This window comes from Phycodurus eques, chromosome 17 (genome assembly GCF_024500275.1).
Source record: "Phycodurus eques isolate BA_2022a chromosome 17, UOR_Pequ_1.1, whole genome shotgun sequence".
Classification (NCBI taxonomy): domain Eukaryota; kingdom Metazoa; phylum Chordata; class Actinopteri; order Syngnathiformes; family Syngnathidae; genus Phycodurus; species Phycodurus eques.
The window spans coordinates 16,934,825-16,947,145 of NC_084541.1; the positions used below are offsets into that span (position 1 = coordinate 16,934,825).

The window sequence follows — 12,321 nt, forward strand, 5'->3', positions numbered from 1 at the left end:
GTGACCCCACCCTGCGTCCCCACCCCTCATCTCTGTCACTCACTCGCTGCGCAGAGAGAGCCCGAGCCGTGCACGTCTGCAGTTGGAGTGCATGTTGTGCACTATTTGGGGGGACATGCACGGCCGAAATTGAAAAGGCATTGACAGCGCATGCACCCCAACCCCACTCAATTATGTGCCATGCCGATATGCGTGGAGAGCGCCCATGTCACCTTACTGACGTCATACGAAAGGCAAATTGAGGACACTACAGCAGGGTGGGGAGGGCGCTCGTCTCCGAGCGCGCCCCTGCGCGCGCGAATGCATGTGTGTGGAGGTTTTGCAGCATCTGATAAATTTGACACCGTACACAAGTTTGCTAGGGAGCCAACACGGTGATCTATTATAACTGAGCAGGGTGTCATTTTGCAGCATTAAAACAGATTTAACAACTGAATTCCACCTTTAAAAAGACATATATGCTCCATATATACTTGTTGAAAACATCGCCAATAAAATCTTGCCATAAAATTATGTATTTATTTTTATTATATACCCATAGTAAATCAGTGCACGCGATCAGCAGGCTGCAAACGCTCATTTCTGTGATTTGACTACAATTCCCATGATGCAACGCCCCGGAAGCAGGAACTTAATGGGGAAGTACGCTAAAGTAAAGATCAATTTATAGCTTGTGTTTTGCGTCAACAAGCACCGTGACACAGTATTCGAGCATAAATACTATATCTCGTTACATATAAGTACGTATTTGTTGCCGCTAAAACGTAAAGGAAAATAGGTTACTCAGCGAGCGTCGGTCGCTGTAACGCAGTACGGCAACCTTTCCCATGATGCAATGTACCAGAAGTGGGAGCCCAGCGCGGAATTATGCGAAGGTAAACAAACCCCGTCTTCTTTTTTTCAGGTGTTGTCAATAACCACTATTACTACTCTATCTTTAACCACAAATACTATTTTCAAATACACGTTGGACGTATTCTTTCATGTTTTGCCGTGATAATGTAAAGGAGAACAAGGCGGCGACTCTTCTTGGTTGGTACAGTACTGCCGTATGGTTCACTTTCTCAAGATTTTCAACATGACTAAATTAAGAATGGGGAAAGCCGTAAAAGGTCAATTAAGTAGCACTTTTTTATTTATTTATGTTTAATTGCTATTAGGCTCATTGAAAAAACGTTTTATTTTTGATTAGTTTTATTGTCTATTACTCTTTAAAACGTATCCTATTCATGTACTACTTGTTAATACTATTATTTTAAATAAAAATATTTTTATTGCCTTCCTTTGTATTTTTGGGCATCCATTCTTTTAATTTTATTCTTATTTTGATTATCAGTTATATTTTTAAAATGTTTATTATTTGTATAGCTCTCATTCAAAAAATATGATTTATTTGTTTTTTTTTATTTTCTTCCTTTTTTTTTTTTTTTTAACTTTTAGTCAGATATGTCCGCTAAGGGTATTTGTGCATTCACTGTAGAAAGAGTACCAGGTGTTTATTATTTATTGTTTATAGGCATAAATGCATTTTTATAATAATTTAATAAAACAGGACGTATTTGTTGAGATTTTTTTTCCAGAATTATTTGATCATAATAATAAATGGTTAAATGAAATTTTACTGCGATTGGCTGGCAACCAGTTCAGGGTGTACCCCGCCTCCTGCCCGATGACTGCTGGGATAGGCTCCGGCACGCCCGCAAGCCTAGTGAGGAGAAGCGGCTCAGTAAAGGGATGGATGGATGGATGGATGGATGAAATTTTAAAAAAATCTTCTTAATTCATTTGTGTGTGTGTGTGTGTCTGTCAAGAGTGAGTCGGCGACCCTGCGAGGACGGTCCGCTGCTGGAGGAGCAGGAGACTGAAGGACAGCGGCAGCTTCATAGTCTTCTGCTGCGGCAACTCCACACCCAAGTCGACATCGACAGGTGACAAAATGGCCAAATGGAACGAGTGATTCCTCACTAGACATCAGTTCAGCGAGTGGAGAATGATTATGTGTGCTTATGTTCAAAGCAGTTAGAGTCGGGCCTTACCATAAACGTTAACACTAATTAGAAAAGTAAAAAACAAGTAATAATCAAAAAGGAGCCGTACACACTATTTTATTACACACGATTTTGCTATTCATATTACGTTTTCTCTGCCATGGATGCCATTTTTGCCCAATGTCTTCCATATTGTTGAGTTATGAACACTGATGGTCACTCCTGGGAAGTTTCACCACTTTTCCATATTTTCTCCATTTGTGGATAATGCCTCTGAACTCAGTTCGCTGGGGTCCTAAAGTTTTAGAAATAGCTTTGTAACCCTTCGAATCTACTTCTTAGTACGCCTTTGTCGTTTAAGTATTTTGATTGCTTTTACCTTTTTATATTAACATGAGTTACTGTCCGACAGTTAAGAATGTAAAAATTGTTGCCTGTTCTATTCAATCAATGTTTTCTGTGATCCAGATGTGTAGCCAAGAAGAGGAGCTTCGCCCCGGCGGCGCTCTACCGGCCGTTCGGCGAGCAAGCATCTGGCGTGCGGAGTCTGTCTCAGTTTCAAGCGCTGCAGGATGACGAGCATGAGCTGGCCAACCTGCGGGAGCTGGGCCTCACCGACCCCGAGATCCAGCTGTGGCAAAGCAGGGATGCCCCAGAAGTACCCGAACAGGTAAACACCACCGTGCCTCTCGGAGGTTTCTAGCCAGTCTTAATCATTTCTGTTTCAGGTTGCAAAGAGTTGGAACATTGCTGGTAAATTTCCACGGGACGACAACTCTATTTCTGTTACAGTGTCACGGCGTTTGCGCGGCTCCCGACGTCAAGCGGCAGCGCCTCCAGGCCATCCAGGACAAGATCGCGGCCCGGGCGGAGCTCCTGGCGCGGCCCCAGCGCTTCGCCGCCAGCCAGCCGCTGTCCCGCCGCGAGATGGAGATTGAGCAGGCGCTCTTCCAGGGCAGCGAACGCCAGGGTTTCCTCACTGCGCTCTACCACCGAGGTACGGCGTCTGTTTGGGGGACCTTTATTTACTCACCTGCAGGTGGTAGGTCCTGCTGTTTAGCAAAAGAGTTTGAATGGGTTCAGCACAAAAACAGCCGTTTATTTTTCAAGTGGTACCCGGCGACTGATTGAGACATGCTGTCTATTGGAGTAGGGGCCACTTGTTGAGGCGATATAGAAAAAATGTTTCTTTAAGCGGTTTTCAGACCAGAAATCCTGAAATTCAGACTGTTTTACTGTCTATTTGGGGTGAGGGGTTTATGTCTAAAAAGTGGACGATAGCAACTAATTTAGCCAAAGCATCTACTGGCAAAGGGGCCCCTATTTGAGAAAATACGGTCAAATGTTTCCCTTAATTAGCTATCAGTCCAGAAAATCTTCATTCAGACTGTTTTACTATTTGGGATGCTGCGACGAAGTGAGACATGGCGTCAATTAAAGTAGGGGTCACTATTTGATGATATACGGAAATGGGTTATGTATAATTAGTTTTCAGACAAAGCCAGAAATTCAGACTGTTTTACTGTCTATTTGGAGTGAGGCGTTTATTTTTTAAGTGGACGATAGCAAATAATTGACGTGTAGCATATTTGGAGTAGAGTCCAGGATTTGGGGAAATACTGTAATGTATTTCCTTTAAGTATCTATAACACCAGAAAAGCTAGATTCAGACTGTTTTGCTGTCTATCTGTGATGAGGCATTTATTTCTTCTAAATAAAGGAAATATGGTAATTTTTTTCATGATGGAAAGAGGGAGGCGTTTGTTTGGGGTGAGGTGTTTATTTTTTCAAGTGGCACCCAACGAATAATTAACGTTCTGTGTGAATAAAGATAATTATTACAAATTTGTTTTGCCGTATTGGGGGAAAAAATGGAGGCATTTATATGGGGTGTGGCGTTTATTTTTTCAAGTACTTGCCACTATTTGAGGAAATGATTGTTCATGAAGAGATAAAAAGAGACTTTCTCCTCCCTCCAGATGAAAATAACCAAGATGGCCTGCAGGGGGCGGCATCAACAGATCCAGTGGCCTCCCTCTACAGGGATCTTCTCAGCAAGGAGCCTCAAGGCGGGGAAGCTGCCAGACCGTCACGCCTTTCTACATCAGCGGTGTCACATGACTCGCTCCAGGGAGTTGACAGCCAATCAGAGGAAGTCTCTCCGGAACCGTCGGAGCGTCGCGCTTCTCCCCGGCTGGAGATCAGCCGGCCAATTGGCAGCCTGCGTGGGGCGGAGGGGGCCGGCTCGGGCCAGCCGCTGACCGTCACGGGGCGGGTGGCGACCGTGACAGACCAGGAAATCCTTGAGAATCGTGAAACCCAGGAGGGGATCCGGAGCATCCCGAGGTTCCGGAACTACCGGCCTGGAAAACCCTCCAGAGTATGGCCCACAAAATTCTTATTAAAACAATAAAGCGTTCCCCTGCTAGTCATAATGAAAATACGGAAGTAATTGAATTGCCTATAGATGTAACAAGATGCTGTCAAAGTACTACATGAAGCTCCTTCAACACAGCAATACTTTTATATTCGACAGAATGCTGTTCAAACTAATTTAGCAACATTACCCTTAAAAATAAATGACTTACAGATGCTTTGAAAAAAAAAAAAAAAAGTGGCAAGACTGTCATGACTTACTTTAACAACCCAGGCTAAATGTAACAACATACAAAATGTTTGTCTCTCAGTCACGATGTATTAGACAGGAATTTGGCTCCATCCGGTAGAAAAAAAAAAAAAAGCATTTTTCTTTCCAGGTGGTGTGCGTGAAGAACCTGAGCCCACAGGCGTCGGTGGCCCAGCTGGTGGCGCTGTTCTCCAGGTTCGAGGGGACTGGCGGCGGACCCCCACTGCTGTACCGCCTGCTGACGGGACGCATGAAGGGTCAGGCATTTGTCACTTTGCCAGGTGAGTACGCACTAGCTATGCAGCATAATGTTGAGTATGCAGTATATTTATGTGCGTGTTTTGTGTATGGAGACACTGAAGCGGCCCAGAATGCTTTGCAGCTGCTCCATGGTTACCGGTTGCTTGGGAAACCTTTGGTGCTGGAGTTTGGCCGCGAGCGAAAGGAAGCCGACGATGGGGACTGAAAAGATTACACCAAGTTCTTATGACAAGCTAAGACTGACATTTTTGTTTTGTATTTATATTTATATTATTGTTATTAGATATGATTTGCTTGGTCTTGCTTTATTAAAAAAAAATCTTCTAATTGTTGTGAGCCATTAATGAGTTGAATCAACGTTTAAAATATTCCCAACATTTGTAGTGTATAATGGATAATGTCACAGAAAAAAATAAATATTTTTTTTTATTATTTTTGTCATCATCAACAGTCAAATTAATATTTATGATCTTTTGATTTTTTTTAAATGTAATAATTCAAATTATATATTTTTTTAATTAAAATCTCATTGTCACACAAAAAGATTATTTTTGATGGAACTAAAGAGGATTTTTTAATTTATATTGTGTTACCATTTGAATATTTTTAAAATATATTTTATCACAGAAAAAAACATTGATTTTTCAGTTAACTTTTTTCTAAGTGTAAGATTTTTGCCTGAAGAAAAAAAAATTGTGATTAACATTTGTGTATTGATAAAATAGCAGATAAAAAATTAACGTCAATGATTAACGTTTTTGACTGACCTAAGTGAGTTAAAAAATATATTATTAACATTTGTGTGTTATATTTTCATGCAGGTATGGAGAATCAAAATTAATTATAATTTAATGATATATAATTCGATTTTAGCATTAACATGGATGGATTTTTTTTATATATACTGCAACCAAAAAGAAGTTTTCAAAAATAAATTAGGTGACAGAAGTAATGAGGATTTTTTTAATTGCAAAGATTATATATAAAGTTCGTTATTAACATTTGAAAATTATTATTATTATTTTTTTTTTTAAATACACGTTTGTAACTATGATAATAAGATTGTTTGGCCTTGTAGGTGTTCTTTTGGACACTAGATGGAGATGTTAAGTAAAATTTAGGTTTTGTGTTCTTCAACTCCCCCCAAAACTGTACCATGGGATTGGAGTGGGATTGCAATGGGATTAGAAAATGTCCCAATTACTTTGTGCCCCCCCCCCCGTGCCCCCGTCCCCCACTGTCCTGGAATTTGTGGAATTTAGATTAGATTTTCATTGTTCCAGATCCAGATCGCAATACGAAGTACAGTGCAGCCTCCAGAGTGAGGCAGGTTCACGTCCCAATTGTTCTAATTTCAAAGTGATTCTTTTACTGCACAAGACATGTTTCAAGTAGCATGCTCATACATGTTTAAAGTGGCATTACTCACCCGTTATTCTCGAAGCAAAATATTGGTTGAATTCCAAGTCACTTGACTTTCCAGGTCTATTTTCTACAAACTATTGGTTGGATTCCAAATTGTTTGGAATTTGAGGCATATGTATCCTGAACATATTAGTTGAATTACAAATGCTTTGAAATTTGAGATTTTTTTTTACCACAGACAATTTATTGGATTCCAAGTGGTTGGACTTCTGAGACATTTTTTACCACAAAACATACAGGCCTGTTTGTCCACAACGTATTGGATTCTTTCTTTTTTTTTCTTCTTTTTTTTTTTTTTTTTTTTACTTTTAGAGGCAAAGACATTTTTCCAAAAAGTTGTGATTGAATTCCAAATGGTTTGACTTTTCAGACATATTTTTCCACAGAATATATATATTTTTTTACTATTTTAAAAGTTATTTGAATTTGGAGGTGTATTTGTCCACAAAGTATTGCTTGAATTCCTCCACAGCCACGGATCATAATTAGGCCTGACATTAGTAAGATAATGTTAGCATTTTGGTTGACAAGCTAATAATAGTAAGCAAGCCAGCCATCCATCCATTTTCTGAGCCGCTTCTCCTCACTTTATGTGGCATGTAGACTCTTATGACAAACTCAAACCATATGGGATCTGTATCAATGGTGCAATAGATGTTTTTTCACAAATGGTGATATGGCTACATGCTTACTCGACAAACAGTGACCCGAAGATAATTGCTGGATACTTTATTAATGAGGTGTCATCAAAGAATGGGACTTCTGCCCGAATTCGTTCGGACCTTGGCACCGAGAACTGCTTTATTGAGCAAATGCAGATGTTCTTGAGGCACAACCATCTGGACAATTTTTCGCACATATGTTATCTGTATGGATTGAGCAATCACAACCAAAGAATAGAGAACTGGTGGGGCTTTTTAAGGAGGCATGCTTAAATTGGAGCTGATTTGTACTACATATTGGCTAGTTAAGTGTAACATATGTACTGCAGTTGGTATAGAAAATGTGCGAGCTGATTTTTATCACTAGTCTTCCCATTTTGGCAGAAAACAAGTCTTCATCCACCCACCTCTCCAGAGGAAGCCATCGAGCTTTACATGTTCTTACGTGCTTACATACGAGCGCAGATTTCTTGATCACAACCTGCCCTACAGGATCAAATGACAGGATCATGTAACCCTCCAAAAATGGTCGACCTTACAGACCATGAATTTAACTGTAAAGGGTATTAAAACAGTAAATTACTGTGAATTTGCTCCAAATGGACATCTCCACGTTGTGCCTCGTACATCATCTTTCTATTCCAGAAAAGCAAACGTCCAATGTACGCATGAAAAAACATGGGGAATCTTGGGTGCATTGTGTTCATCATTTATAAATAAAGGTTTCTAATACATTGTGTCTATAATGGTGTGTATGCTTAATGTCAAATGTAGCTCTTACACAATATCTGCTGATACCGAGCAGTGAAACCTTTCTCTTTTTTGATACTTAGTTTTTGTTTATTATAGCACTAAGGAATGATACCTTCCCGATTTTTTTTTGGGGGGGGGGGGGGGGGTGTTCTCTTGTGAATTGGCTGTCTGTGTAATCTGCAGCAAAACAGACGAAACAAAATTTGGTGAATATTAGTATTTGCTTATCATGTCATCTCTCAAACATATAAACAGATCAGATCAACTACTGTATTTTTTACTGTATTGCACATATTTGATACCCGTAACATTTAACAATGCAAGCATGGAAAAGAAACATGTCCAATTTAAAGATGGCAGGTGGAAACATATCATGTCTCACAGAGCAGGACTCTTGAACTACATGACTAAACAGGTAACACATCATCTTGTTTGCAAAACAAACAAAAAATCCCAAACCACCATGTACCAGACTCACAAACACTGTCGTATTAACATTTGACATGAGGTAGAGATTCAAATTCTATTGTAATTTAACAGCAAAAATACAATGGTGTTTCTCACGTACAAACATTCCCATCCTAGACTGATGACAAAAGTGAATTGTTGATAGGGTAGAAAGAACATTTTCAATCAATCTGTGCTTGTGTGAGTTATTGTTTCTTGCATTACTTACACAGACCCTAAGCTAAGAAAATATTCTCCTTATATGCTATGGCCCACATTCACAGTCTAAACAATCATAGCTGGCTGAATGGGGAACAGAAAAATGTGTATGTGAACATCAGTCACTTACACTTATGCTATGTCCACTGCATGAGTGTTGCTGGACAATATTGCCTCCATTTCACCTCGAAGCTCAGGATAGCTACTGTAAATTGATGGCAGCTCCACAGTTGGGCCACAAGTATGGGCAATTGGCCGCCCTGCTAGCCCTTCCAAAGAGGTGAAAGTGATTTGAATTTCTTTTACACAGGTACCATCCGACCCAGTCAGAAATCTCATCAGCTTCCGGAGACTTATTTAATTGTCAAAAATAATAACATTACGGCACTCTTAATAGTGCAAAAGACTAAACTCAGCAGCTCAATGTGGGCTTTTATCAGTTTTGTTGTTGTTGTAAACAGTATTTCAATAGTCTACTGGCAACGTTCTGTGTTGTTTACACGCTTACGTGCCCCATGTTAAACATTTAACACTGTCACTATGCCTCTGTAGTGTTAAGTGTATACTTGGTATATAAACTATCGTTACAACGAATGTCTCGTTTACTTACGGAAGCGTAATGTTATTGTATACTAACGTTATGATGAAAAGCACGTTGTCAAGTCAAGGACGAGCAATGAACAGCATCAGCTAAACATAGTTACTGTTACCTTACTGAAATCATGCCGAGGAGACGTTCGATTTGCTTGCTACATAAAACCATATAGTAAATATTGTCTTACATTAGAAGAATAGTATGCAGTCTAAAACCAAACTATTTAGAGTATCATACAATATGTGTTACTCATTATGTGACTTACCTTAATTGAACCGGTAAGGTAAACGCGTATGGGCAGGTTGAAGGTGTGCGAGCAATAATCCGCCATTAATGAGTCCGCAAAGAGTCACTTGCAGTTCGCAGGTTCTCGCGTGAGTTCGATGTGTCCCGATAACTCACAAAAAAATTAGTCAGAAAAACAGGTGGAAAAATATTTGTCCGAAAACCAGAAAAAAAATAGTCAGAAAAACAGGTGGAAAAAAATTTGTCAGAAAAACAGAAAAAAATAGTCAGAAAAACAAAGCCCTCAAAAAAATTACTCAGAAAAACAGGTGGTTTTTTTTTTAATCCAAGTGAATGCAATACGCTTCCGTAATATCACACATATCCTGTGAAGTCATATCCTACCCTTATGGGTTTCACTTGGATTCCCCTGTAGATCCTGCTATCGCCGATGCTTCCCATTTGCAGGACGTTGGGGTTTTGCACCACCGCCACGTCGGCACCGTCCACCGTGTATGGGTAGCTGCCGCGATGTCTTCCACACCATTGCCCCTGGTAGAAGGACAAAGCCAGCACGCTGCCACCCAGGATGGAGAACAAAGCCGAGACCATGCCCAAGTAGATACAGTGGCCCAGCTCGAACTTGGGTGCGGGAAGCACGTCAACGTCAAGATTGTAGAATGTCTGGATCACCTTGTTGGCTGTACAAGAGACGGGCACAAGCGTCATGAGGCCTGCGATGATGAAGATGCACCCGCCCACGCCCGTCACCCGTTTCTTGAGCTCCACTGGGCCCTCCAGGCAGATGGTGCTCTGCATACCCAGGACGACGACGACCAGGCCCAGCATGGACAGCACCAGGGAGACCACCATGAGGACCCGGGACACCTGGTGGTCAGAGGACAACATCAGTATGGAGTTGTACGTCTCGCAATGAAAGGCCCCGGTCAGCTTGTGGACACATTGCATCCATAGGCCCTTCGTGCTGCCCCCGGTCGTCGTCATTGTCATCATCTTGGAGCCGATGTTCACCGAGACCTCCCAGAAGGGGAGCACCGTGGCCACGATGCTGCCAAGTAGGCCCAGCACACCCAAGAAGAAGCCCACCAGCTCCAGAGTCGCAGACACCATGGCAACCAAGCACTCCTGGGATGGCAGAGGAGCAAATGGAAAATGTAACTAGCAACTCACTTATTTTAGGTATGCACCAAACTAGCAACTAACGTATGAAGGTACAGTATGTATGTAGTTATATTCTAACTTGTACAACTAAGTAACAACTAATGGTAGCTAACAAGTTTTTTTTGCAGCCAGATTTAGTCAGAGTTGATATTTTGGAAATATTATAAATATTATAATATAATAGCTGTGGCCTAGCCATTTTCTTTGGTTAATATTCTCAGAAAGGATGCTAATTACGAACTACTAACTAACTAGTAGACCTAACTAAAGGCAAGTAACTAGCTAACAACGTTGACCAAATATGGTCAAGGTGTCAATTTTTACAACATGCTGTCCAGTCATCATCTTTCTATCTAGCATGTTGGTCCTAACAGTTGTGGCACACAAGCTAGTGTTCTTGCTAGCTAACAACCAACTAGCTACTAACCTATGAAAATTGACACAATAGGCTATGTAAGTTTGTAGCTCGTTAACGTTTAGCATACTAGTAGTAAGTACCATACAGGTATGCGGTAAGTAGCTAGCAGTAAGATGGTGACTGGAATATTCTCAAATTTGATGCCTCGACCATATTTGGTTGCAAAAACCTTGTTAGCTCGTAAGCTACCATTCGTTACTTAGTTGTACTTATGGATGGATTGTAGATAACTTTTTGTAGGTAATTAGGTAATTAGCACTTATCAACTCGCTTGTTACACGTAATAAAAATTTGTCGGTAAGTAAATAAAAAACATATAACTATTTGCTATTTATACTTAATAGATAACAATTAGCGTCCATTTTGATAAAATGTGCAAAATTGTCAGCTTGTGTGAGCTATTCACTAAGTAGCCTTCTGCAGCTTACTGGTAATTAGCAAATATCCAACTTTCTGTCGTGAACTAGAAATTACCCACTAGCAGTTACATTGTATAAAAAATTTTGAGGCATCCAATTTGATAAAATGTACCAAAATGACATACCTATTGACAAGTGAGCATAACTTTTTTTTTTTTTTAAATTATACTCACACTTGAGTGAAGGCCGTGCAAAACAGGACAAAAGAAGTGTCAGAATGATGATCCAATAACAAACACATTGCTTTCCAGCTCGGCCTTGGTTTTATGTGAGGTGTAAGTCTTTGATGTCTTTATTAGATCATCATTGTCATCATACCTTGTTATGTGAGATGTCTTTGATGTCTTTCTAAGAATATCATCATCATACCTATCTGTGGTTTTCATTTTAGATAATTTATTTCAATTTATGTTCATTTATGATTCGTGAAAAGTTAACTTTAAAATAAACAAATGTCTGACTTTCTTTTTTGACTTATGACTCAAATTTATCCTGTGGGCTCTAGCTGAGCCGAAAGGTTTTGTTCGACTTGAACCTCGACTCCGCCGAGTTCGTTGCTGGAAGAGGAGACAAGTTGGAGACGTTCAAAGAGTACACATCAATTGCCTTTATTACCAAGCAGATATATCTGGAGACATTCCCGCTCAACAGCGCATCTGATGAGGTCCCAAGTGAAGTCTGAGTACGCAGTGCACACACAGTACTTAGAGTGACAAGCTTCGCCCTTATCAACCGTCGGTACCTTTCTACTCAAAGCTCTTCTTTGTTTTATTGTCACACTTGTTTGTGATCTCATTACTTTTCCTCTCAACAGTTGCTTCCTTGTATGGCTCTGTCCAGGGTTGTGAAACACATCTATAACCATGAAGTTTGTTAATCAAGCTATATGCTAAGCGATTTATCCTAACTGTTCCGCAGTTTCCTTCCCCACCTTGCTCACATTTGCTCTGTGAATCTTCCTGAATCACTCTGAAGCTAAGATTCCTTCTCAATTTTTAGGCGAAGAGGTCTAACGGACTTTGTGTTTCAAGTACGACGTTTCATTTTTATTTAAGCCCGCTTTCTTGTTTTTCAGTCTGGTCGCTTCTTGGTTGGCTACAT

The 12,321-nt window shown here is 40.3% G+C and overlaps 2 protein-coding genes across 4 annotated transcripts; one reads left to right on the forward strand and one right to left on the reverse strand.

The window, feature by feature from the left end:
• The first annotated feature begins 669 nt into the window (after positions 1 to 669).
• Positions 670 to 5,194, forward strand: rbm41 (RNA binding motif protein 41). The gene is made up of 7 exons (XM_061703061.1): positions 670 to 875; positions 1,812 to 1,928; positions 2,457 to 2,658; positions 2,781 to 2,985; positions 3,968 to 4,368; positions 4,745 to 4,895; positions 4,968 to 5,194. Exons 1-7 carry the CDS (start codon positions 868 to 870, stop codon positions 5,078 to 5,080), a joined length of 1,197 nt encoding a protein of 398 aa, XP_061559045.1. The 5' UTR covers positions 670 to 867; the 3' UTR covers positions 5,081 to 5,194.
• Positions 3,765 to 11,466, reverse strand: LOC133416265 (claudin-3-like). Of its 3 annotated transcripts, XR_009770231.1 has the most exons (4): positions 11,394 to 11,466; positions 9,242 to 10,347; positions 4,626 to 4,849; positions 3,765 to 4,361 (listed from the first exon to the last, which is right to left on the reverse strand). XR_009770231.1 is itself a non-coding variant. In XM_061703062.1 (2 exons), the coding sequence occupies exon 2, from the start codon at positions 10,330 to 10,332 to the stop codon at positions 9,577 to 9,579; it is 756 nt and encodes a 251-aa protein (XP_061559046.1). In that variant the 5' UTR covers positions 10,333 to 10,347; positions 11,394 to 11,466; the 3' UTR covers positions 5,717 to 9,576. The 3 variants fall into 3 exon arrangements, 1 of the variants encoding a protein (XP_061559046.1); XR_009770230.1 differs by having other exon boundaries at positions 3,765 to 4,849; XM_061703062.1 differs by lacking the exons at positions 3,765 to 4,361; positions 4,626 to 4,849 and having other exon boundaries at positions 5,717 to 10,347.
• Positions 11,467 to 12,321: the final 855 nt, after the last annotated feature.

Coding starts and splice junctions, on each gene's coding strand:
- rbm41 (XM_061703061.1), top strand. Junction 2,659..2,780: donor CCCCAGAAGTACCCGAACAG/GTAAACACCACC, acceptor TTTCTGTTACAG/TGTCACGGCGTTTGCGCGGC. Junction 4,896..4,967: donor GGCATTTGTCACTTTGCCAG/GTGAGTACGCAC, acceptor TTGTGTATGGAG/ACACTGAAGCGGCCCAGAAT.
- LOC133416265 (XM_061703062.1), bottom strand. CDS start 10,332: ATGGTGTCTGCGACTCTGGAGCTGGTGGGCTTCTTCTTGGGTGTGCTG.